The sequence below is a fragment of the Hyaena hyaena genome, unplaced genomic scaffold, assembly GCF_003009895.1.
Source record: "Hyaena hyaena isolate Hyena2069 unplaced genomic scaffold, ASM300989v1 scaffold_439, whole genome shotgun sequence".
NCBI lineage: Eukaryota > Metazoa > Chordata > Mammalia > Carnivora > Hyaenidae > Hyaena > Hyaena hyaena.
In genome coordinates this window covers 746818-773282 of record NW_024081067.1, presented here as the reverse complement: position 1 = coordinate 773282, position 26465 = coordinate 746818, and the positions used below count along the sequence as shown (strand labels likewise).

Genomic DNA, 26465 nt, shown 5'->3' with positions numbered 1-26465 from the left:
TATCCCATAGGATTGTTTCCAAGATCAAAGTGTTGTTCTGTATAACTGATTTATACCAGCGGTTACAAATGGTAGGTACTGTATAGATGTTAGCTATTATTTCTATCATTATCCAAAAGTGATGGTAGATGAATATATCAGTTTCAACTTTTGAGACATAATAAACTCTAATCATCTGTACTAAAGTGAAATTTACCTTCAAGCCTTTATTTTGCAGGGCTCTGTGTTCCTGTTCTTGCAGGATTGTGGAGGATTGCGCAACACTGATGGATATAAGTACATGGATCAAGGACTCGGGAGCAGGATTTCAGCCTCTACAATATACTAGTTACTCGACAGAAAAACCTAGACAGTTACTGGTCTCCAGGAACTGAAACTAGCGGTAATTGGACACTATGAGTTTAGAGAGTGAAGAATCTTTGTGTTGTTTGCACGAATCCTGAAGAGTGGATGAGAAGAGAAGCAGCTTGGGATGAGAACATTGGAGATTCCTTTCTATTTGTCATTTTTTGTTGTTGTTGTTGCTGGAGACTTTAGAGTAGATGGTAGCCAGTGGGCAGTAAACTGTCTCCCTCTGTGGTTCTTTGGTGCTGTATTCAGATCCTGATTATTCCCCAACACCTACCTAGTTGTTCATGGTCCACGTTTTGTACATACCCCTCCCAAGCTATCCCAGCCAACTGGTCTCACTTACATGCGTACACTGAAATTCTTACACCTTTTGACACACAATCAGTTACCACATTGTATTGTTTGTTGCCTTAGGTTATCATCTATAGAACTATCTAGAGAACATTCATTCCTTTAGTCAGTGCACAACATTCATCAGGGGCCCTTGAAGGGCTTGATGATGAAAGGTGGGGGTGGCTGTTTTGGACAGATTGGATATATCCAGAGTACCTACAAATCTCCGGTAATTTTTAAATCCTAGTAGGAACCAAAACTTTCTGTTTGACAGAGGTCTCTCTGAATGATTGCCACCAGCCTCCTTAGCAATAGGGACGATATACCAGGATTTGCAGGTTCCTAGATATCAATCCCCTCACCTAATACAATGGACTTGGATGACTCTCACCTTGAGACTCAGCAAACATTTTCTGTGGGCCCACAGAGAACGGTATGAGAAAAATGCTCTAAGATGTAAAAGGAATATGAAATCTGGGTTCTCCTCTTTCTTCAGTTCAGCAGAACATTCATTGAGCACTGACAGTGCACCGGCGACTGCACGACTTGTTAGGGATCTAGAGGGATGCCTAGCCTTGATAGGGAGACCAATTGGTCAACAGGTGACTTAATGGGTGGCCAGCCCAGGTGATCAGGGGGCCCAGGAGAGGAGCCCTGGGTCCAGCCCGGTGATGGGGAGGGAAGGAATGAAGTGCGAGCAGAGTAGGCAGGCTGGGGGAAGCCTGCTGTACTTCAGAGTGGCTAAGGGGGGGGGGGGCGCGCAGGAGGTGGAGAGCACCCTCTTAATGATGCCGGTTTTCCTTGATGTCTTTTAGACTGCAGCTGGTCAGGGCTGCTGGCTCTGAGTCCGCGCCCTCCAGCCCGGGTCTCCCGGTACAGGGAAGGGCCAGGCTGCCGTCTACCTGCGAATTCTGCCGCGGACCACCCCGGGAGAGAAGGAGGGCTGTGGGGGAAGCGGGCGCATTCCACCGGCAGGATCCCTGGGCCGCAGCCCCGGCACCACGCCCTTGGCCCCGGCCAGGTGCGCACCCCTCTCGCAGCGACGGCGGGGGGAGCGCGGCGGCGGCGGGGGTGAGCGCTCGCGCAGCGCGGTGTGTGTTTGTCTGGCTGCCGAGGGCTGGGTCCTCCTTATTCACAGGTGAGTCACACCCTGAAACACAGGCTCTCTTCCTGTCAGGACTGAGTCAGGTAGAAGAGTCGATAAAACCACCTGATCAAGGAAAAGGCAGGCAGAGCGGAGCGCAGAGCGAAAAGCAGCCTCCGCAGGCGCGCGCGGCGACCCCGGGGCGGCGGACGGACGCGCGGCCCGGCCATGCGCGCTCTCCGGCTGTGCGGCTGCCTGGCTGTCGCGCTGCTCCTGCACGCCGCCCGGGCCACCTCCAGGAGGGAAGGTGAGTCGGCCCCCCGCAGGGAACGTCGCGGCCCGGGCCTTGCCCTGCACACTGTGACGGCCGAGCCCACCTCCGAGGATTCCCGCTGTGTCGAGAACTTCTTTAAGGCTCCCTCCTCCTCCCCAGGCTGGGGCTTCTCCAGAGATGGGGTTTCACATAAGACTCATGCTCTAGACGGCTGACTGAGTTTAAAATGGGAAGCTAGTAGGTGGTGCCAAATCTGGATTTTCCTTGCTTGCAAAATGTGCCTTCTTGGTTTCCTTTTGGATCAGTGGGCCCCTGTTTGATCAGGAATATGCTGGCATACAAATTCTTTTCCCATCATGTGTTTTCGTTGACGGGATTTTGGTGGGAACGTTATCTGGGAGTGTGAACACCACAAAGTTTGAGAAAGACCCTCTCTAATAATCCTTCTGGAATTCTCATTTCATCTTTGGGATGGAAAGTCTTAGCAACGCTTTATTTTGCACAACGTTACTTCTGATAGTATTCCCACGTAATATTCATTTAATAGGCATTTACTGGGCGCCTAGGTCATAGATCGTTTGATCTTATCTAGGGCATCCAAGGGCTGTTATAGCCTGAGAAGTTCAAGTCGCTCACGTCAACAAAACTTGCTGAGAACCTAGCAACTGTTTGCTATATGCATGTGTCAGTTATGACAACACATAACAGGCGTTTTCCCGGTCACTTGGTTTTACCGAGGATATTCGCTTGCTTAATTAGCCTGAATTTTCATGTTTAGATTCCTCCCTGCCCCTGATGGCAATTCAGTAATCATTTCACTAGGTCCAAGAGTCATTTTCACATATGTGAGTGTGTGAACATGAGACAATGTTCACGAACACACCGAATTATCTTATACGTTCCATAAATCGCTGGCCTGAATTCTATTTGAGTGGCATGGATACTTCAGCATGTGTTTGAATGTACTGATACAGTCCTTCTTTTCTTTTCTTTTCCTAAAATAGTCTTGAAATTTACTTCCAACCCATCATCCTTGATTACCATTTTAAAAGCCATTAATGACAATAATCATGTAGGTTAGGTTCCCTTAGAGTTAACTTAGGATGTTTCTCACTAAAGGTAAGGAGGGGAGCCTGGGTGGCTCAGTCGGTTAAGCATCCATCTTCGGCTCAGGTCATAATCTCATGGTTTGTGGGTTCAAGCCCTGCGTCAGGCTCTGTGCTGGCAGCTGGCTCAGAGCCTGGATCATGTTTCAGATTCTGTGTCTCCCTCTCTCTCTGACCCTCCCCTTCTCATGCTGTCTCTCTCAGAAATAATTTTTAAGAGTGTTAAAAAAAAAAACTAAAAGAAAAATATTTAAAAATAAATAAAAGTAAGGAGAGTCTCTGAATATTAGAATTCAAAGGGACTGCTTATGGACTACTATATCCCTTGGCTTAAAATATGAAAACATGGGAACGGATTTGCACAAAGCTGTACAACCAGCTATTGGCAGAGACACATCTGGCACTTGATCTGGGAGTTCCTAAGCTGGAGCTTTGGGGACCACACTGTAAAGTAATAAGGGAGCAAGTACATAGGTTTTATACAATGGGGAATTTTTGAAGCAATTTTCCCATTGGCCATATTTGAGTGTATGAATGTTGTGTTAGCATTGGGTAACAGAAATAAATATGTAGGATTTTTATCAACTGTTAAATAAAATCAGACTCAAGAGAACAGATCTTGGATCCTGCTTCTCAAGGACAAACTGAGCAGTCCATCTAGACCAGTAAGTCAGAAGCTGTGTTCAGTTTCATTTCTAGACTGTCCCCTTCCTTGGCGATAGGTTGCTTAAGACATTAGACTCCCTCCTCAAAGGGCTTCATTTTGGGGTTCAATGAGTGTGAAAAGTTTCACGTTAGGTTAGAGCACCCATGCTTCTCTGGTTCACGGGATGCAGTAGAAGTTGGACTAAAACATGGGGCTGGCCACTTCCCAAAGTGACCTGCATCTGTGCGCCCTGTGGGCTGCACCTGTGGGATCCTAAAGCCATGATATTGCTTCCTGGCTGTTCCCTTGAAGATGAAATTATGGTGTTAGAGGTCATCAGTGAGAATTTCAGGGTTGGTCTCAGTGAAAGCACAGGTTTTAGAGTCAGCCTGACCTGGCTTCAAATTTTGGCTACTCACTCACTAGCTTATTATTAGTAACCATTTGGGCTCCTCAGCTTCTTGGACTCTTCTTCTTTGCCCGTTAAATGGGAACAGTTGTACTGTGCAACCTTGCAGAGTTGTTGGGAGGAGGAGAAATTCTTGTAAAGTGCTTTAAAATGCCTGGAACCACATTTCTTTAAAAACTCTGAAGCCAACAGTCGAGGCATAAATAGTGAACTTGGATGCACAGAAATTGCTAAGCCAGGACTTCCCTTCAGGAGCTAACAGTGGGTGTGAGAGAATCACAGTTCACATGGATCACATCATTGGGAAATGGGCAAGAAGCGGGTAAGAGTGAGACTAGAAATGTAGCCAAGAACCTGGTTGGGAAGAGCCTTATGTGCCAGGCTGCAGTTAGGATGGTGCCTCATAGGTAAAGAAGAGTTGCAGATGGTTTATAAGCAGGGGTGAGCATGGCCAGAGTCACGTTTTAACAAGATCACTCACTGAAGGCCTTAGACATTGCAGTTGAGCAAGGAGAAGGCAATAAATGGCCATTGCAAGAATCCAAATGAGAGATGATGAAGGCTTTCATTGCGGTGGTGGGAATAGCAAAGTAGAAACAGATTACAGAGACATTTGGAAGGTGAAGTTGAAAGAATTTGGTGATCCAATGAGTGTGTGTTAGGGATATAAATAAGGAATGTCATGAGAAATAAGCAAGAATCCGAGATGGGTCCAAGGCTTCAGGTGAGTGTGATTGGTTAGACAGTGCTGCCATTAAAGGAAATAAGAACTCTTAAGAGAAGGATCAGATTTGGAAGCAAAGTTGGGTAGTGGATGAAGAGGAAGGAATGAGTTCCTATGGGGACCTGTTGAATCAGAGATGCAAGTGGACGTGTCCAAGAGTCTTAGTGAATAGCTGGAAGTATGATCTTGAAGTTGAGAAGAACAGTTTAAAATATAAAATGGTGAGCCCAAAGGTAGAGAGCAAAGCCTTGACAATAAAGATTACCTGGGACACAGAGGTAAGAGAACCCTCAACACTTACCAAGGAGATGGAAGAACAATGAAGGAGAATAAGGAAGACTGAGCCTTGAGGATAGAGGAGAACATTATCAAAGAGGACTGTTTTGCTAGCCAAAGGAAGATCTACAACAATGTAGGTATGGTATTCAGATATAAAAATGTAAATATACAAAGAATGAGGATCAACAGGATACTGTTGGGTTCAGCCATCAGTTACATTTTGAAGCAATCATTCTAGAATGATGAGCTCAGAATCCAAGAGGAGTGTAGAAACTAATCTGGTTTCTCCCATGGCCTGATACTGGGAGAGAGGTGCTGTGGATAGTGGAAGAGGCCCCTGGAAAGTTTTATACTTTCTTGGATTCTGTTACTTAAACTGTGGAAATGGTACAGCATCATGCATACAGGTGCAGGCCTGGGTTCAAATCCTAGCTCCATCATTTCCCAATTTTGGGGTTTAGGCAAGCTACCTCTGCTGTTACAGTTTCCTGATCTCTAAGATGAGGAAAATTGTTGTGATCGTTAAATACTAAAACACTCTGCACAGTGCCTAGTAAGGACTATGTATTCCATGTTGTTGTGATATAACTAAGTCTCCTGCCAGTGCTGACTGTCAATATACAGCCTTCCAAGTTTTAAGTGGTGAACTTTTTGAAGAGATTCCTTTCATGAGCTCAAGAAAGGCGATGAGGAGCCCTTCTGCTTAGGCTGAAATGAACCCCAAGCTTTACCCAATGAAACAAATAGAATTCCTGACAAGGGACTCAGAGCAGATTGGAATTTCAAGATTAGAGGTCATGCCATTTCTTACCCTTGCTTTTTGGCAAACACCAGATCTCATCACATACAGATTTAGCAAGTCTGTTGCTCTCTAGAACATGCTCAAAATATATGAGCCCGGGGCACCTGGGTGGCTTAGTCGGTTAAGCGTCCGACTTTCTCTTAGGTCATGATCTCGCGGTTCGTGGGTTTGAGCCCCGCGTCGGGCTCTGTGCTCACTGCCAGCTCAGAGCCTGGAGCCTGTTTCAGTCTGTGACTCCCTCTCTCTCTGACCCTCCCCTGCTCACGCTGTCTCTCTCTCTCCCTCCTAGAAATAAATAAAACATTTAAAATATATATATACGAAAAAAATATATACGATGAGCCCTCCATAAGCTGCTTTCTCACTTCTTAATTGGAGAATCTCCCCAACCCCCAACAAAAAAAAGGGTTTGGCCAACTTGATTATGAAAACGTTTAGCAGTGCAGACGCAGTGGTCACAGGTCTTTTTATGCCTAATTTAGCACATTAATTCACAAACCTATTTAAAGTCACACAATTAATAACTTACAAATATTAATATATAAATTCACATTTTATGAATTACATTCAAACTCCCCTTTAGCAGCTAACAGAACTCTAATACAGTTTCTTCTTCGCTTGACTTGAGATATAGCTCTATTTGTTTCTGCTTTTCATGCAGTCATTGGAAAATACATCATTCTCAAAATGTCTAAAATATTTAAAGATTATCCTTCAATGCATCTTTTAATCTTCACCGCATAATCATCTTGAAAGGCTTATTTATGACAATTTTCAGCACGCACAATTGTGAGATAATGAACAATTATGAGGGTTGTGTTCAATAGCCTGGCCTCTTTCTTACTGATAAGTATCCAACGCATTGAGTGACATTTCAAATTAACATGTCTTCCCCAAATATTATTTTAAAATTAAAAGTAATTGAGAAAGTGCCCTATGCTAAAAGATTTTGAAAAGACTTAAAAGTGACTTTTTTCCCCTGGAAAAATAACCCCCCCTCCACCTTATTATATTCAAGTATGTGCAAGAAGTAGGACCATAGATTTGAATTGGAGTGCAGGCTGGAAATTCCTATAAAGACTTAAATTCTGGTGTCCTGAATGGGGGGCAGCCGTTGGTTTAGCTCCACTGGCCCAAGAAGCTGAGGAGGAATGTTGGTTTGTGATCAATGTTTATGGGAAAGTCAGGAGCATGAAATTGAGTCGTTGAGGCAATCTTGGGAAAACTTTACCCATTTAAGCTGTTTAGTGGCTCAACTATATAGTTTGGTTTTTGTTTTGTTTTGGCTAGAGAAATTTCCAAGAACAAGACTTGAATCATTTATTACAGACCAGTGTAGAAATAGGAGGGCCACGGATTCTGGATACCCTAATTTAGTCCTAGCAGATTACTGAGTCATTACTGGGCCATGTTCTAATATAACCCCCAAGAACATGATGTAATATTTGAGTTATGTTCAAAGCCAAAAGCTAAGTCTTTTCTGTGTCTGTGGGTGACTGTATACCTGTATATATGCCTGCCCAACAGTCATGTGCTTCCTTATGTCACGGTTAGGAAAGAAGAAAAGAATGGTTCTTCTGGCACTGATCAACATAAGGGCTCTAGTCTTTCCTTTCTAGTCTCCCATCAGAGGAGGGGTGGAGAGCAATTGGGTAAAGGTATATGTATCCTGGACTTCTTCAGGCTTGGTGACCATTTACAGAATTCCAGCTGTTTCTTTTCCAGATTTTTTCATTCATTTTGTGAATATTCACATTCTAGAAAAAATTAAATCACAGCCAAATCATTTCCCACACTGATTTAAACATTGGAAAAGTGATTCACATCTTTAGCTGCACTTATGTGGGGCATTTCTTACAAAAATTTCTGCACCTTTCCCCACTCTTCACTTATTACAGCATCACGGTAGTTTTTATTAAATTTTTAATGTTTATTTTTTGAGAGAGAGAGAAAGAACATGAGGAAGGCAGAGGCAGAAGGAGACACAGATTCAGAAGCAGGCTCCAGGCTCTGAGCTGTCAGCACAGAGCCCAGTGCGGGGCTCGAACCCACCAACTACAAGATCATGACCTGAGCCGAAATCATACGCTCAACTGCTCAACTGACTGAGCCACCCAGGCACCCCAGCCTCATGGTATTTAAATGAGAATGGTCCTTAGAGGTTCTCTACAAAAGCCTCTCATTTTGTAGATGAGGAAAATGATATCCAGGTGGCAGCCAAAGGAACTGAATTGTCACAGTAAGTTATAGTAGAGCTGGGTTATAACATGTGTAATCCTCCTTCATAGATTGGAAAATTAAGGCACAGAAAAGTGATTGCCTTGACCAGAGCCATGCACTTAGTAACAGGACCAGATTTCAGTTGCTAGTTTAATATTCTTTAACAAGATAGCTTCTTGGCTTATTTCTAATTTTTATTAAAAATGTTCATTTACATTAATTTTCACACCTGGTGGAATCTTGATCTATTATAAGAACATCTCTATGGCTCTAGTAGGGGCATCTGTGTCCTGTCTATTTTCAAGTCTCTATTTGTATATGTGACTCATTATAGTGGCCTTTCTTTTTAAAAATGTCTGAGGGGCGCCGGGATGGCTCAGTTGGTTAAGTGTCTGACTTCGGCTCAGGTCATGATCTCACGGTTCGTGGGTTTGAGCCCCGCATCAGGCTCTGTGCTGACAGCTAGCTCAGAGCCTGGAGCCTGCTTCGGATTTTGAGTCTCCCTCTCTCTCTCTCTGACACTCCCCTGCTCACGCTGCCTGTCTCTTTCTCAGAAATAAATAAAACATTAAAAATGTCTGAGACCCACAGGTTAAAACCAAGCACGAACTCTAGTTTGTGGGGCATTGACAAGAGAACAGATTTTAAATGACTAAATTTTCTCTTTCTCTCTTTTTTTTTTTTTGTTCAACTCTGTTGTCAGATTTTTCATGCAGCTTGGAATTGACTAGGTGGCTCAGTTTAAAAAAAAATAGGACAGTTGAGGGACAGGGATAAGCCTTTTTGTTTTATCATTGTTCTTCAATGACTGTTGACATTATGATTCTTTAAAAAATTTTTTTAACATTTATTCATTTTTGAGAGACCGACACAGCGTGAATGGGGGAGGGGCAGAGAGAGAGGGAGACACAGATCTAAATCTGAGCTGTCAGCCCAGAGTCTGACGTGGGGCTCGAACCCATGGACCACAAGATCATGACCTGAGCTGAAGTCTGACACTGAACCGACTGAGCCACCCAGGCACCCTGATGTTATGATTCTATACATGCATATTTGTGTCCAGAGGCTATTTTTTTCTCCCTGTTGGGGCCCACTGGTAGAAGTTTGAGAGTCTTTCAGAATCAGGACAGTTTCATGGCCAGAATGTTGTAAGCAATGCACATACTTACTATTTCAAAACATCACCCATTTTGCTTTTGGTAAAAGGGGATTCTGAATGTTGAAAGATCATTTCTCATAGCAGATAGACTGGTCTACTTTGGAAGTGCACTGGGTCCAACAGTAACGTAAAGCTTCTGCTCTTGCCTCATGGGGGTGGGGGTAGGGGGGCTGTTGTCCATGGTAGGAGCGGACATTCCCGTGCGGAGGCCACAGCTGACCTGCCATGAGAAATGACAGTGCAGCAGCAGCACATTTGTTCAGCTGAGATACAAGACACATTGCACCTACTCCCTAGTGGAAGCTTCCTGGCCCAATCTCTTCTTGCAGTTTTTGTTACCTCTTTTGATGGATATATAAAAAATAGTTGGTCCCCTAAAAGATGTTAACTTAATTCATTCTTCTGACATTAAGCAGTATAGTTTTGATTTACTGTTTTCAGATGGGTTGTTTTTTTTTTTTTCAGAAAAGAATCTCTAAGGAAGATTCTATAAATGTACTCTATACATATTTTCCCAACATTGGAAACATACATGAATTACCTACCATTTGGTTCTTTTGTCAAAACTGAGAACTGCAATGGTGCCCAGTAAGCATGCCCATACCTGAGTTTATCGTTGTGAAGGATGTATGGACAGAAAAAAGAAATTTATGGCTACTTTCCTTGTACAAAAGTATATTGTTCATGAAAGCAATGCAAGGTTTAAAAAGGGAATTATTTGGTAACTTGTTTTTAAGGAGCCAACAAAACAAATTGAAATGATTGAAAAACCATATTTAATGTTTTGTAACTGAAAAAGCATTTCAGTACAAATCAGAATTTCCTTTTTAGCTTTTCTTTACCCAGACTTCTTACACCCAAGTTTTTCTTTTTTTTTTGGTGGGGGGGAGTTCTCGTTGCTTCAGGTGCCACCCTAGCTATCCTTAACACTCTTCTTTATTTCAGTTGCTTCTTAAAAGGGTATAGGATACCTTTTGTCGAGCCATGTAGAAAATGCTCAATGAATACCATACTCTTTGAAGTTAGTCAAGCAGGGTTTCCATATTGAAATGCTTTTGTTTATTGATGATTTCTTAGAAATACAGTAATTGCGATTTCTGTGGGCACAGGAGTGTGGGTTTACAGAGGGGTACTGGATATTTGCATGTGGAATTTTTCCCGTGCACATTCACTGAGCCTCCATCCCAAGGCTGACACTCGTGGTCTCAGAGTAGAGCCCTTATAGGTGTCAGATGTAAGAAAAGGGGAGTCTCTTCTATATCCCGTGTCCTAATCTCTTCCCTTTCACCTTTGAACTCACCCGGACTGAGCCTCCTCCTGGACCCTGAACTCCTTTGCTAGTTAGATGAAAATTGGTGTCTGCAACCTCCCTATTGGCTGGGACGTTCTTTCCTTCTCCCTGGGCCCTGTCCAAGGATTAGGGGAAGACATCTCCAGGTGTGGTCTCCTGGTGTACGCCTTACCAGGCAGAGTATCTGTAGTCCACGTGCGCCGTTTCCAAGTCTAGGTTGTAATGTAATATGCTCTTAGTGAAACTAGGTGACTCCTGTTAAGCCATCATCATTCCAAATTAAAAAAAAATTTTTTTAATGATTTATTTATTTCTGGAAGAGAGAGAGAGCGTGCACATGAGTGTGAGCAGGGGAGGGTCAGAGAGAGAGGGAGACATAGAATCTGAAGCAGTCTCCAGGCTCTGAGCTAGCTGTCAGCATTGAGCCCGACGCAGGGCTCGAACCCACGAACCGTAAGATCATGACCTGAGCTGAAGTCGGATGCCTAACCAACTGAGCTACCCAGGCACCCCAAGCCATCATCATTCCAAAGGAAAATGTGGTGACCTGAGTTTCATGGACTCTTGATGACTTTGGACTATTAAGAGTTCAAAAGATTGGTCCCTAATTCTAACATCCCAAATTGCCCATGTGATTAGGACACCGACCTCTGTTGTTCCCCTCCCTAGGGCACTTCTTGGTGCAGACTTACTCACACCTGCTTGGGCATTTACACATCCCTGAGAAGCAAACGAGTCAGGCAGGATATACATCAGTGGTTCTGGCTCTGTTGGCTTAAAAGGCAGCTATGAAAAATATGAGAGAGAAAAAACTGAGTTCAGTTAAAAGACTCTTAGTGAGGGAAGTGCCATTTCAGTTTTTAATTAGAAAACATATTGTGACAGGCCTTAAGAAGATAAAACTAGAAGCAGACATTCACACATTAAACTACAACATTTCAAGATCAGTTTAAATGAAGAAGTGTTCAGACTTTGTTTTAAAGTACTCACCCAACCTGAGAAACATTAAATCTTGGAAAGAAAAATCTCATGTAGGAGGTTTTAAAACTAGAAAACACTTAAGAACATTTTCATCATCTAGAAGTACAAGATGGTAAAATACATGGTCATGTGGAGCATCTCAGGTTTCGAGACTTTGATTGTTGTAAGATGATAGCTACCAGTGCCTTTAGGATCTACTTCACTGATAGATGTCAGGATGATCTTGCTTTGGTCTCCGGAAGTAATGTGCAATTTGAATATATGTAAAAATAACAAAGAATACATTAGAATAGATTGCTATTCAAAGGACACTTTTGAGGTGCCTGAGTGGCTCAGTAGGTTAGGCGTCCAACTTTTGATTTTGGCTCAGGTCATAATCTCAGGGTGGTGGGGTTGAGCCCCATGTCAGGCTCCATGTTGAACATGGAGGCTGCTTGGGATTCTCTCTCCGTCTGCCCCTCCACTTGTGCACTCTCTAATAAATAAATAAATAAATAAATGGATGAATGAATAAAGGACACTTTCAATAACTGTTTTTGTTCTGAAGATAAGCATCTGCCAGGTTTTCTTTTTAATGAGTACGCTGTTCTCACATTATATATATGTAACATTTATTTTATTCACTGTTTTCAGTGTAGATCTCTACATTTGGACTTCTTATTAAAGAGCCTCAGTATAAGTGACTTCTCAGAGGTGATGATGGCTATCTTTGAGCATAAAAGTGTCAGTTTACTGGAGGCCAGTTCTTTAACTCGGAGGAAGGAAATAATATTCAATTGGACAATGGAGGTTTAACTTTTTGGATAACTGCTTTGAACAAACAAGCAGTTTTGATGGTGGTTGCTAAGGTTAGCCCCAACTCACCTCTCCCTCCCGTGATGCTTTTCCTTCACAAAGCAAGAGTTTTAAAAAGCTGAGGAAGTAAAGACATAAAATGAGGTATAAATGAAATGAATGGGAGAGAGGTAAAGATGTCCCAGTGGGGAGTGTTATATGAAATTTGGCTGGAAAAGTAAGTAGGGCTAGACCATGGAAGTATTTGTAGAAATGTCAGGGAATTCTGGTCTTTATCCTAAAAGTAAAGGAAAGGTATCAGGGGGGGAGTTGTAAGTTGTAAGCAGAGCGGTATGGTAGGATGTGTATTTTGGAAAGGTTTTCTGACTGCGGGATGGAGGCAAGAGAAGTTGTTGGCAATTCAGCCAGGAAGGATTGTAAGCAAGAAGTGATAGGCATTTGGTCTAAAAGGGCTATTGTGGACATAGACTTGGGTGGACTTGAGCTATTTGGTGGATTATATCAAAAAGTACGGGCAGTAAGAAGGACGGAGAACCTATAAGAATAGCTTCCAGCCTTCTGACTTGAAGGGCTGACAACGAGGAGTTTGGTTTTTGTTTTTTTTTTTAATATTTTTATTTATTTCTAGAAGAGAGAGAGAGACAGCGTGAGCAGGGGAGGTTCAGAGAGAGAGGGAGTCACAGACTGAAACAGGCTCCAGGCTCTGAGCTGGCAGTCAGCACAGAGCCCGACGCGGGGCTCGAACCCACGAACCGCGAGATCATGACCCAAGCGAAAGTCGGACGCTTAACCGACTAAGCCACCCAGGCGCCCCGACGAGGAGTTTGGTTTTAAACACGGTTTGTGTAAAAGCTTGTGAGGCAACCAGCTGGAGATGTGGAGTGGATGGCTGGTCTATAGTTGAGAAGGAAGAAGTTTGGGCCAGGAAGTACCTTGGCAGAACCGGTTAATAGCGATCATGGTTATCCAAGCCCTTGGCTTAGATGAGAGAGTCCCAGAGTGAGGTCTCATAGAGGGTCAGGGCTGATCCTGGAACAACCCCAACATTTAGAGTTAGTGTAAGGAGAGGAGCCACAAAGACTTGTGTACGGGTGGGGGTCAAGGTCAGAAGCCAAGAGGAAATCGGACAGTACAGTCCTTCTAGCGTCCACGGGAAGACAGTTTCCAAAGGGAAAGAGAGAAAAAGATGTGGTGTCACAGAAAGGGGATGAGGGGCACAAAATGCTGGAAAGACAGGGCTAAAGAAGGAAGAGCATGGAGTGTCATCTCTGCATGGACTTATCCACAGGAGGTCACGGGTAACGCTTTCCAAACCTGCTGCCTCGTAACTGAGTCAGCGTTAGCGCCCGGAGCCCCTGAAATGGAAGTGAGGGCAGCAGAGCTGTGGGTGAGAGCAGCCAGCACACACTGCCAGGTTCAAACATGACGCGCAGATTCCTAGCCCCTGAGATCTTCCCTCGCGCAGGCCAAGTGCACCCTGCCTGTCAAGGCTCCCCCACCGCTACACACTGATCTCCTGGTCTTCAGTGGGCCAAGCCCGCCCGCCCAGGGCCCCTGCACGCCCTCCCTCTGGCCCTGCTGCTCTTGGAGAGGGCAGGCGGGGTGTCGCAGCCCGTGGGGGGGGGGGCGGGGGGGTCTGGGACCACAGGTGCGGAGGCGGTCTGGAGGCAGTAATAGTTCCTCTGGTGTGAGAGCAACCTGGAAGTCTCAGACACTCCTTCTCACTGAAAAGATCACCTTCACCTTTCTTTCTGTTCCCATCTCACCCTGTTTTTTGGTTAAAACATTAGCTTTTTAAGTTTTTTTAAATGTTTTTTTTTTTAATTTCTGAGAGAGAGTGAGAGAGAGAGAAAGAGAGAGAGAGTGTGTGTGTGTGTGTGTATGTGTGTGTGAACAGGGAAGGGTCGGAGAGAGAGGGAGACACAGAATCTGAAGCAGGCTCCAGGCTCTGAGCTAGCTGTCAGCACAGAGCCTGATGTGGGGCTTGAACCCACGAACCGTGAGATCATGACCTGAGTCAAAGTCGGACACTTAACTGACTGAGCCACCCAGGCACCCCAACATGACCTTTTTAGACTTACACCGAATACCTTATGTAGACACTGAATCTGGTGTGTTGTGTTGAGAAATTTTCATATTGGGTCTCTGGACTCCTGGGAAATTTCTGGATGTTCAGGTTCTTTTTACTTTTCTTAGAGTCTAACTGCCTGCCTTCCTCCTTCCCATCCATCCACCCACCCACCCACCCAGTCACAGTCCTGCGCCCGGTCCCACGGGGATACAAACAGAAAATGTAGTAGAGGAAGTCATACACAAATAGTGAGGACAGGAAGTGATCAATACCAGCATGGAGGGGAGAATGAAGTCCCATGGGCATTCAGAGGAGGGAGAAGCTGTAGAAGGCCCATCAGCAGGGGCCCTACACGATCTCATTTATGCTGTTTAAAAGATCAGCCTGTGGCCATGTGGATTTAGGGACTGGAGGCAGGTAGCGCTCCTGGCAAAGGAAATGGCAAGCCTAGAGGCCTGAGGTGGGAAGGAGGTGGTGCCCCCCCAGAGTTCATGCAAGGGTCTGTGTGTTGGAGTCCAGTGAACAAGAGAAAAAGGAATGAGGTAAAGTTGGGGGTGTTGGCGGGGCCAAATCTGCAGGGTTTTGAACGGAGCTCGGATTTTTTAGTTTGTTACTTGTGAGAGCACTAAAAAGCACGATGATCCCATACATTGTCCAGAGATGGAAATTAGATCACCTTGGTGAAAAGCAGAGCACGTCTTTTAAGTTGAGAACAATAGAAAGAAGATCTGCCTATGCACAAATCATCAGTTTGATGCCCACTTGTTAACATTTCTCGTAATTGCTCTCAGTGTTTCCTATGGGGAATTTAAAATGAGGTCTCAGTGAACGGCAGCCGCTGATGGGGATTATTCCAAGGCTGCGCCACAGTGCAAGCCTAGGAAGTACCTGTATTTTCAGTTTCCTTTCATTCTCCTGAGGATGCAGCTTGGAAACAGCCTTTGCCCCGTGCTTCCTGTCTCGACTTGTTGGAGGTGTGTGTGTGTGTGAGGGTGGGAGCCCTGCAAAAAGAGCCCGAGGGGCTCTGCACACCTTGCTCCATTGTGTGCAGAGTCTAGGGGAGTATAGGGGGCTGGGGGCGGAACAGCCCGTGTCTGGCCACCCGGAGGGCTTCTCTAAGAAGCACCTGGAGGCTCAGCGACGGTATGCTATTATAGTGATTATTATAATACATACTTAAGTGCCAAGGAAGCAGCAACAGCAGAGTCAGACACAAAAAACCACCTACACTTTACTAGACTGAAAGAAATATGTGAAAATCTGAGTAGAAGGACTTGGTTTCACATGTGTTCACACAGGGCTTGAGGTCACCTTGAGGAGTCTTACTGCTGTAGCTGTGGACAGAGGCCTGGCTGATGGAGACCGGGATTTCGGGGAGCCGGAGTGCGGGACAGAGAGCGCTCTAGCTTGGAAAAAGCACAGGACAAGGGAGGAGTCGAATAAGAGTAATGGATGGGACCTGGCACCTAGGATATGGAGTTCAGTGAGAAAGGGAGAGAAAATCCACCTGTCTTGATTCCTGGACCCTGTAAGGCTTTGGGTCTGTCCAGTGTCTGAGAGGGATTTGTTTCTGCTTTTTCTGCTGCAGTGATAAGTTAGCCAGGGTCCCAGACCCATTCCCATCCATGCTGAAATGAGGAAAACATGGATAATATGAGGAGTGTTTGACAAAGCCCAATATATATAGTAAATATATGTATCTTATGTGACAAATAAAACATTGGCAGCTGCTTTTGAAGTCACGCTGGCTTATGAGGTCCCAGGATGCAGACATCCAGTGTGGCCTGTCAGGAGTGAAGTGATCTTTAATTTATTCCTTTTTAAAAAAATGTTTATTTATTTGAGAGAGAGGGAGAGAGAGAGAATGCAAGGAAGGTGCAGAGAGGGGGGAGGGACAGAGGATCCGAAGCCGGCTCCCTGATGACAGCAGAGTGCCCAGTGTGGGGCTTAAACTCACAAACCATGAGACCAACGATCTTTATTTAAGGAGTGAAATAGATATACATCTCAGTGACTAAGGACAGGAGGAGGAGGAGGAGGGGAGAAAAGGAGTAAGAACCAGTAAAACAAAATCTACCAATGAGGTACTTGGGAGAGAAAGAGGAGGAGAGCTAAAGAAAATATGTAACAAAATGAGAGGGGAATAATTTGATACATTTGTTAAGTAATTCATAATTGATAAGAACATCATTCATGCCTAGTAGTTAAGTGGACAAAGCTCATGAACAGACCAGCATCAAAATAGAAATATAATAGTAAACCAGGGGCGCCTGGCTGGCTCAGTTGGTGGAGTGTGCGACTCTTGATCGCAAGGTTGTGGGTTTGAGGCCCACATTGGGTGTACAGATTACTTAAAAGAAAAAAAAGTAAATGAGCTTATGGCACTTTCACTTCCTCACTTCACCCGCTTCACTGGCAACTTCCTGTTTCCTTTCACTGCTTTGTGGATTTCTCCTTAACAAATGTCACTATCCAAATATTCTCTATTACTTACCTAGTAAGTAGAGCTCCTTGCATGAAACCTCCATGAAGGCTAGGACATCTATTGGTTGTGTTTACCACCGTATCCATACTACATGCTCCATGCGTATTTGTTGCGTGAATGGGCCCTTGATAAATGCTTCCCAGGCAATCCAGGAAATGTCCAAAACCCTCATCTTTATACTTTCATCGCTTGTTTTAATGTTTTTGTTTTTGTTTTTTGAGGGGGGGGGAGAGAGGGGGGGTGAGGCAGAGAGAAGGGGAGGGAGGGAATGAGTGGGGGAGGGGTAGAGAGAGAGGAGACACAGAATCCAAAGCAGACTCCAGGCTCTGAGTTGTCAGCACAGAGCCCAGTGTGAGGCTCAAACCCTCATGTGTGAGATCATGACCTGAGCCAAAGTCAGATGCTTAACCGAATGAGCCACCCAGGTGCCCCTCATTGCTTGCTTTTGTGTCAAGATTCCCTGATGGAAACTAGACAAACTATGAAATTTGGAAGCATAGCAAGTAATTATGAAATAAAAATGATAAACAACCTCTAGACATAAAATTGAACAAGGCTAAATATAAAAGGAGGAAACTATAATAAATATTTTTAGAATTTATTCTTGTTTTAAAATGTAGCCAAGGCTTATATTTGGGTCTATTAAACTAAATAAATCATTGCAGTATAAGTTACTAAGAAAGGCTATTTTCCGGACTGGTCTTCTGTGGAGAAAAGCATCCTCTCAAGGAAAAGGGAAGAGAGTGACCGCTAAATATTGGTGTATATATATATAATTAATGTTTTATTTATTTCTAGGAGAGAGAGAGAGACCGTGAGCAGGGGAGGGTCAGGGAGAGAGGGAGTCAAACTGAAACAGGCTCCAGGCTCTGAGCTGGCAGTTAGCACAGAGCCCGATGCGGGGCCTGAACCCACGAACCGCGAGATCATGACCTAAGCGAAAGTCGGACGCTTAACCGACTAAGCCACCCAGGCGCCCTGGTATTTATATTTTTAAGGCATGTGCAGACATGTGGGGACACATGGAGTCCTTTCAATGGTAGAAACACATCTCGGGGCGTCCTAAAGTTCAGGTTCAACTGTCAGTCATTTGTTCTTTAAACACACATCCAGGGGTGCTTGGGTGGCTCAGTCAGTTAAGTGTCCAACTTCAGCTCAGCTTATGATCTCACACCAGTCCATGTGTTCCAGCCCCGTGGCGGGCTCTGTGCTGACAGCTCAGAGCCTGGAGCCTGCTTCGGATTCTGGGTCTCCCTCTCTCTCTGACCCTTCCCCGTTTGCTGTCTCTGTCTCTCAAAGATAAAACAATAAAAAATTTTTAATGAAGAATAAACACATCAAATACCCACTCCGAGCAGGCCACTGTACCATATCCTAGGGCTTCATTTCTCCTTTAGCTAAAGCATGAGATGTGTTTTCTGCCTGTTAGAAGAGCAAAGTGCAAAGATTTGTCCTTGGACATAGATTTATTTTAGACAGAAATTTTTACAAAATTTTCTTTTGGCCAACATTTAAAAATCAGTAGACTGTATACACGGAGCCAGAATTCTGTCTTCTTTAGCAACCGGAGTGGAAATGCTGACCACAGCAGGCAGGGTCCCCACGTGGCCACACTTGGCTGCTTGTCCCTTGAGCCTTGTTGGCAGAGTCCCCACTGTTCCCTGTCACCTCATTCCCAGCCTGGCAGTGCCCTTCAGTGACCAGCGTGCCCATGGTAGTAGTTAGGCAGAAATTGGTCACCGAATAAGAAGAACAAGGTTCAGGGCACCTGGATGGCTCAGGCAGTTAAGCGTCTGACTCTTGATTTTGGCTCTGGTCATCATCTCCGGGCTCAGTTTGTGAGATGAAGTCTCACAGCGTGGAGCCTGCTTGGATTCTCGCTCTCCCTCTCTCTCTGCTCCTTCCCCTCCCTCACTCTCATTCATGCTCACTCTCTCCAAATACATACATAAACTTAAAAAAAAAAAAAAAAAAGACCAAGCTCAAGCTATAGGAGGCACATTTTATTGCAAGAATATTCTGGAACTTGAAATAAAAAGATTCCCCCCCCCACACACACAGTAGTGAGAATGAGTAGTAATTAGTTTTCGGGAACTTAGTCTAAATTTGGGAGATGACTGGGGCACCTGGGTGGCTCAGTTGGTTAAGCGCCTGACTTAGGCTCAGGTCATGATCTCGCAGTTCGTGGGTTCGAGCCCTGCGTTGGGCTCTGTGCTAACTGCCAGCTCAGAGCCTGGAGCCTATTTCAGATTCTGTGTCTCCCTCTCTCTCTGCCCCTCCCCTGCTCATGCTGTCTCTCTCTCAGAAATAAGTAAAACATTAAAAAATTTTTTTAAAAATTTGGGAGATGACCTGCATTTGAAACACGGTCCCCCTCATCAGTGACAAAAGGGGTCATCTTGTGCAAGAGGAACAAGTCTCTAGCCTCCTTCTCTGGGTGTGAATGTGCAGAAGACTCCATATGAAGCTAAGTGCAGTGTAGCTAAGTGTTGAGCTCAGTGCAGCGTGGAAACCTCAAAGTCCTGCAGGGGCAGGGCAGGGCTGGGGGGCCTCTTCGTGAGGGTCTCACATAACGCAGACACAGAAGGCCAACGTGCTCCTGGACACAAGACCTCCGACTCCAGTCGGCACAGCCCTGGGCTTTCATGGAAATTGCAGGGAGAGAGGAGTGGGATTTGGCAGCGAGTGAGTTCCAGAGCAGAGCTGCTGACTGAAGGTACCCCCCGCTCCCTTGCTCCAACTAGAATGTATCTCCCTGGGAGGCTGGAGACTTGAAGGAAGAACACTTTTTTTTTTTTTTCCCCTCCAGAGTAGAGCCTGACAGCAGAGAGGACAGGAGGGGAGGGAGGCATTCGGCACCAGATTATAACAAGTTGTCTATTTTTAAAGTATCGCTCTAAATAGATCATGAGCCATCCTTATAAAGTTAACTATTATCAGCAGAATGTTTGTTCTGGGTCAGAAAGGCACAATGAGAATTTTGTAATTGTTTTGAGACTACCCTCGAGAGGGACCCAGGGCAGAAAGGGCATTGGCACACTGCGTGGTCCAGCTGAGTGACCTCACACAAGGGTCGTTGGCTGCTGAATTTAGCTCTTGTACGTGCCTAACGATGTTCTCGGTAATTTCACAGCACATGACAGCTGTGTGGCACATCTGTTCGGGATCCAAAAAATCAGTTACACAAGCATTCGTTGGGGAAGATTGGAGTTGGCACCCGTTCTGCGAAACTGAGCTGGGAGTCTGAATTGAGTGCAGGCTTAATATGCTGGAAGTTTAATGAAATGCAGAACTGCGTTCATGGAATTCTAATATCCACTTGTGTTGCCCGCTGAGCTGTTCAAACCACACTTGGAGGACTCTAATAATTCAGGCCACTTTAAGAAAGACATTGGGAAGTTCAAGTGTGTTCTCTGGAGCATAGTCCAGAAGAATCTAGAAACCATCCCATGGGAAATGGTTGAAAGACCTGGTGGTGACCGGTCTCCAGTTTAACCAGAAGGAGAGAAGGCTAAAGAGGGAGATAGGATAGAGGTCTTCAGACAAAGGCTCAAACAAACGGTGCTTGTAAAGCAATGTTTGAAATAAAATGTCTGATAAGGAAATGAAGAGTAGGTGTGCAGGTGTTTTCTAAGGAACAAGAACACAGTAAAAAATTACAGGGAGGGAGGCAGATTTAAGGCTCCATAAAAAATAATTTGGAACAACCCATGCTGTCTGTAGAGGGACAGGATTTATGGAGTGGCTGAATGAGCCTGTGTGAGGGGTTCCTAGAAGGAACGCCTACATGCAGTGCTCACCAGGTTCTCAAGAAGCAGGGATAGGTGAAGACTCCTGAAAAGCGGGGGAAAGGTGAGGGCTTTGTGGCTGGACACACGTAGGAGCAAACTGTATGGTTGCCGTTTAGCTGTGTGACTTTAGGTTCCTCATCCAGTCAATGAGGAGAAGACCGCTCGTGCTAATGTGTTCTTCTGAGAAGTAACTGAGCGAATATAGGTGAGGTGCTAGAAACAGCATGGGCTCTGGAGATGTATGTGTGGTAAGGAAGGCGCTTCAGAAGCTCATCAGGTTTACTTAGTCCCCTTTGTGCCTTCAGAGCCCTGACATGGCCTGCACAGGGCAGCTGTTCAGCATGTGCGTTGGCACATTTGTTGATTTTTTTTTTTTTTTAATCAGTGTTCTGGGTAAGTCATGGCCCTAGGCAGTTCTAGAAACAGACTCTTATTGAGACTGCGTGGCCAATGGAGATAGTGTGCCTGATGGAAAGAAAATGAGGTTTGGCATCAGACACAGGTTCAAACCCCAGCTCTCCACTGGGTCAAATTACTTAACCTTTCTGAAATGCATTTTTCTCCTCTGAGGCAACCCGGTCTTGTGTGCATGAATTAATAGGTGTGAAGGACTGGTTATTCTTTTCTCATTGGGATCCTCTCAACAATCCAGGGAGGCAGGTAATGCCTTCTACATTTATAAGAAACAAGGTTCACAGAATTGAAGGGCTTGGTCCAGTTCTTTTAACCTCAAGGCTTATCATCTTTGTCTTCTCAGTTGTGACTGAAACTTTTTTAGAGTCTGCTGTGTGCCAGGAATTATGCTGGGCATTTCCTCATGTTCGTCATTGGCTTTTAGGTCCCTCATGGAGATGTACATCAGTGGGGTGAACTTTCCTAGACATTTGGGAAAGTTTATTCTTCATGGGACTCTGATTCCTTTTGACACCTGGCTTTGGGAGGGACACCCAAGGCACAGTGAAGGATGGAGGGAGATACCTGTTCAGACAGTTATATTGGCTCCTCAGCTTTGACCATCACTGGAGGGACAGATATTGTGGATCTTGAGCAGATGACACCATCAGCTGTTGGACAGTTGCACCAGACTGCACCTGCTGGCAGTCCTCAGGTTTTCTCTAGCCCGTAGACTTATTCTATGGGGTTGCACATGGTTTTAAAAATGAATTCCTTGGAAATAGTTAAATCAAGAATTTTTACATAAAAATACATAATGAGGGGTGCCTGGGTGGCACAATCAGTTAAGTCTCCAATTTCGGCTCAAGTCATGATCTCATGGTTCATGGGTCCAAGCCTCACATTGAGCTCTACACTGACAGCTTGGAGCCTGGAGCCTGCTTCAGATTCTGTGTCACCTTCTCTCTCTGTCCCTTCCCTGCCTGTACTCTGTCTCTCAAAATAAAGTTTTTAAGAATCTCCCAACTAATTCTGACAGAAAAAGCACATTTACCCTACAAATACTGGCCAGCAGAACGGTCACTAGAAGCCACACTTCAGCTCTCCACACACACACACACACACACACACACAGGGTGAGGGCGCCTGGGTGACTCAGTTGTCAGATTAGGTGTCTGACTTAGGCTGAAGTCATGATCTCACAGCTCGTGGGTTCAAGCCCCATGTTGGGCTCTGTGTGGACAGCTCAGAGCCTGGAGCCTGCTTCAGATTCTCTGCCCCTCCCCTGTGCACACTCTGGGTCTCTCTCAAAAATGAACATTTTAAAAAATACATAAGATTTTGGGGTCTCTTGAGGAATGGGACATTAGGCCACCCTGAGCTCATGTTCTCCCAACAGAGAACACAGGCCCGCCCAGTCCCCGCAGGGTTGCTGCTTCCTGTAGGTGGAGCAAAGCCTCCCAATCCTCGTTCAGCCCATTTCATCCTTCCTTACTCCAAGTAGCTGGCATGAATATTTAGTACCCTGTGCATAATTTATATCAATCATAATATTGTCTCTGAGCTTTTTACTAGCTGTGTCTTTTTCCCCCTCTCTGATCCCTAGTCTGTGACTGCAATGGGAAGTCCAGCCAATGCGTTTTTGATCAGGAGCTTCACAGACAGACAGGCAATGGGTTCCGCTGCCTCAACTGCATTGACAACACCGATGGCGTTCACTGCGAGAGGTGCAAGGAAGGGTTCTACCGACATAGAGAGAGGGATCGCTGCTTACCCTGCAACTGTAACCCCAAAGGTAATTGGCGACAGCACGGACAGACCTAGAGGGCAGTATGCTGAGTGAAAGGAGTCAGACTAAGACAAGTACCAGATGATTCTACTCATAAGTGGAATTTTACAAACTCACAAATGAATAAACAAAAAGCAGAATCAGGGGAGCCTGGCTGGCTCAGTCAGAAGAGTGAATGACTCTTGATCTTGATGTGGGGAGTTTGAGCCCCATGTTGGGTGTAGAGACTAATAAACTAAAAAGAAGGCAGAATCAGATCTATAATAGAACCAACTAATGGTTACCAGAAGGGAGGGGAGGTGGAGAGGATGGGCAAAATGGGTGCAGGGGAGAGGGAATACAGTTGGGGATATTGTGATAGCATCCTATGGTGACATGTGGCAGCTACACTTGTGGGGAGCACAGCATAACCTAGAGATGTTGAATCACTACATTGTACACCTGAAACTGATGTAACTTTGTGTGTTGACTATGCTTAAAATGTTGGGAAAAGGGGCAATGAAAGTGTGAGGGCTGGGGGGGGGGGATAGTAGGGGAGAGGAAAGGAGAAACCAGCAGGCCAAGAGAGGGTATTCAACATCTAGAACAATTGGGAATCTACTAGACACTGGTACTGATAGTGTCTTAGCAATTTCAATCGGAAAGGCAACATGTTTTTCTTAAGTCGGAGTTGTAGGAACCACCTGGAGTCTTTAGGACACAGTTGCCTTGAGTTCTCGTAGCAAGAGCCCATGATTACCTTCCCTGGCAGATGGCAGTTTGACCCAGGGACAAAGGAAGCTTTGTGGGCTTCCAGTGCATCCATAGCAATGCCTTTGACCAACCTCTCAGAACATAAGGGATAGGAAGACCGGTTTCTGGTGCTATGGTAGATGCTAGCAATATAAAGTTGTACTAGTCCAAGAGGCAGCCCGATTAATAGGCAGACTAGAGGGACGCCTGGGTGGCTCAGTTGATTAAGCATCCACCTCTTGATTTCTGCTCAGGTCATGATCTCAGGGTCATGACCTCAGGGTTGTGATATCCCACAGAGCATGGAGCCTGCTTAAGAGTCTGTCTCTCTCCCTCCTTCTCCCTCTCTCTCTCTCTCTCAAAAAAAAAAAAAAAAAAAAAAAAGATTAGAGTCTTTCACAGGGTTAACAAGATAAAATAGAATCAATAAATAGCAAATACCTACAAGATGGCTGGTTCATAGCAGGAGTCTTTTTTTGCTTTTTTTTTTAAAAAACCTGTCACCCAGTGCTGTATTCACACAGCTATGTATAGTTCTTGCATACACAGATGTACATGTTGCGCTATGTTCATCACAGACGTTAAAGACAAGTTAGTACGTATACAGAGGGAGAGACAAGTAGTTCTGTTACAGAAGTGGAGGTGTTTTTAAAACCACCTTATTCGTGTATTATCTTTCTGGGCAGTATCTGTTTCTCTTTGTTAGAAAGTGTTTAACAGCATAATACGATAAATGTTAATGTGCTTAATGGGTATAGCCAAAGTGCATGGCAATGACTCAGCATAGCTCTATGAAACCAATTCACAGTAGCAGCTGAATGAATGTAAAAATGGGCACGTTTTGGTCTAGCCAAGGAGTTGTTGGTAGACTGTGTTGGAGCGCCTTACAGAAAACTGGGGAGGACCCCGTGCTGATGCAGACCCCAATTCCAGCAAACGCTGCCCAATTCACCAGACTTGCGGTGTTGGTGTGCTCAGAGTCAGATTTGCTCAGCTTTGTGGCATAGAGTCAGCATCCAGAATCTTTTGGATTTAGCAGTTCTCCTTGTGAATTAGAGAATTTCATTAAAAAAAATTATTCCATGTTAGTGGGCATTCAACCCCTCTGAAGAGCCCATATTCCTTTAGGTTATGCAGCTTCCACTGTGAGTCACTGGAGCTGGGTCATCCCAGCAAAACGATAAGTAAGAATGTAATTAGAAACTTAATTAACTTAGCTGGAGAGCCTGGCCTGAGGACAAGGTTATTAGTCCTTAGGTTGGACAAGGAGCCTGCTGTGTGGCAGAGAGATGGTAATGAAGGATTTGTCACGCTGTCTCTTCTTTTTCACTCCAGTCCATTGCTCGCCCAGCATCCGTGAGCCTGGGTTCTTCTTTGCCTTTGGGGAATAGACATCCCAGGCTCAGTGTGAACAGCTTGGTAGACCGAGGAGGAGCCCAGCAAGGATTTATAGCTCATATGATCGCTAACATGCATTACCCACTTTCTCTGTGCCAGGCACTTTTCTAGATGCTTTCATCCAGCAATTAATTTAATCTTCACAAATAACCATATGAAGAAAGTGCTATTATTATGTTCATTTTACAAATGAGGTAGCAGGGGCTTAGAGAGGGAGGTGAAGAAACTTGTCGAAGGCTGTAGAGCTATGTGGCCAAGAAGGTGCCAGCCCCAGGTGCGCTGACATGAAAGATCATAAGGCTGAGACTAGTGGTGGGTTTTGGAGCCAGACAGCCTGGGTTGAAATCTTGGTACTTCCACTACTTCTGTGTCGCTCTGGGCGTGTCCCTTCACTGCTTGCTGCCCCGGTGTCCCCATCTGTAGAAGGGGGACATCATGCTCTTCCCACCATAGGACTGTGTGAGGATAAAATGTTTGGTCAGCACATGGTAGACAACTCAGCAAATTCTAGTTGCAGTTTTGTTTTTTTTTTAATTAGGACAGAGATCAGTGTCAAATTCCCAGTGGGACACTGGCTTTTGTAAAAATTACATTCCACTTCAGAAGGAAGGCTATAGAGGCCATATATTTGGTCTAAAACTATTAACATTTTTCTATTAATATCCTGAAATTGGCAGTGAGGCTTTCAAATATTTTTTAAAGAGTGGGGAAAGAGAGGCCTAGAGGAGCTGATGAATGGCCTCCAGTCTTCAAACAAGCAATTGCAGAAGCTGAAGTGGGAATCCAGAATTCTGAGGGAGAACTGTTCTCTCTTATTCCCTCCATATGAACAAATAAAGCATCAGAATGGGGTCCTTTTATCCCCAACAGCAGACAATTAGATGGCCAGGAAAAGCTTCATGGATCTTATTCCCTAAGACCTGGGTAGTGCTTTATATTTTTCCTGAATATTTTCATATACTAGATCTTCAGTGCTCATAGAAACTTGACAACCTGTATATGTTAGCACGCTCCACCCACTGTTACAGACATGAAGAGACTGAAGCTCCAGAGTCGGAGCTGCCAGCCTGAGTGACTTGTTAGTGACAGAGATAGTTCCCACCCCGAGCTGTCCCCCACTACACTGCGGCTGCCCAGATTCCTAGCCCAGTGGCACAAATTTAATTCCCTATGGAATTTCTCAATGTCCCAATCAGCCACAGATATGTGTCACCTACCAAGGAATTAATTGCATATTCAATTTCAAATGCAGAGGAAAACACCTTACCAAAAAATACGGTCATTCCATGTATAGCAAATGAAGCCAACAGCATCAAAAATCCCCTAAGTGGTCACTGATTTTGGGTGTCACA

At 44.9% G+C, this 26465-nt stretch overlaps 1 protein-coding gene across 1 annotated transcript in view; it reads left to right on the top strand.

Moving 5' to 3' along the window:
* The first annotated feature begins 1908 nt into the window (after positions 1–1908).
* The window catches only part of LAMC2 (laminin subunit gamma 2), a 58796-nt gene continuing 34239 nt past the window's right edge, over positions 1909–26465 (top strand). The window contains exons 1-2 of the mRNA XM_039253000.1: positions 1909–2075; positions 22801–22989. Of these exons, the coding sequence (XP_039108931.1) occupies positions 1997–2075; positions 22801–22989 (268 nt within the window). The 5' untranslated portion in view covers positions 1909–1996. The remainder of the gene's footprint in view (positions 2076–22800; positions 22990–26465) is intronic.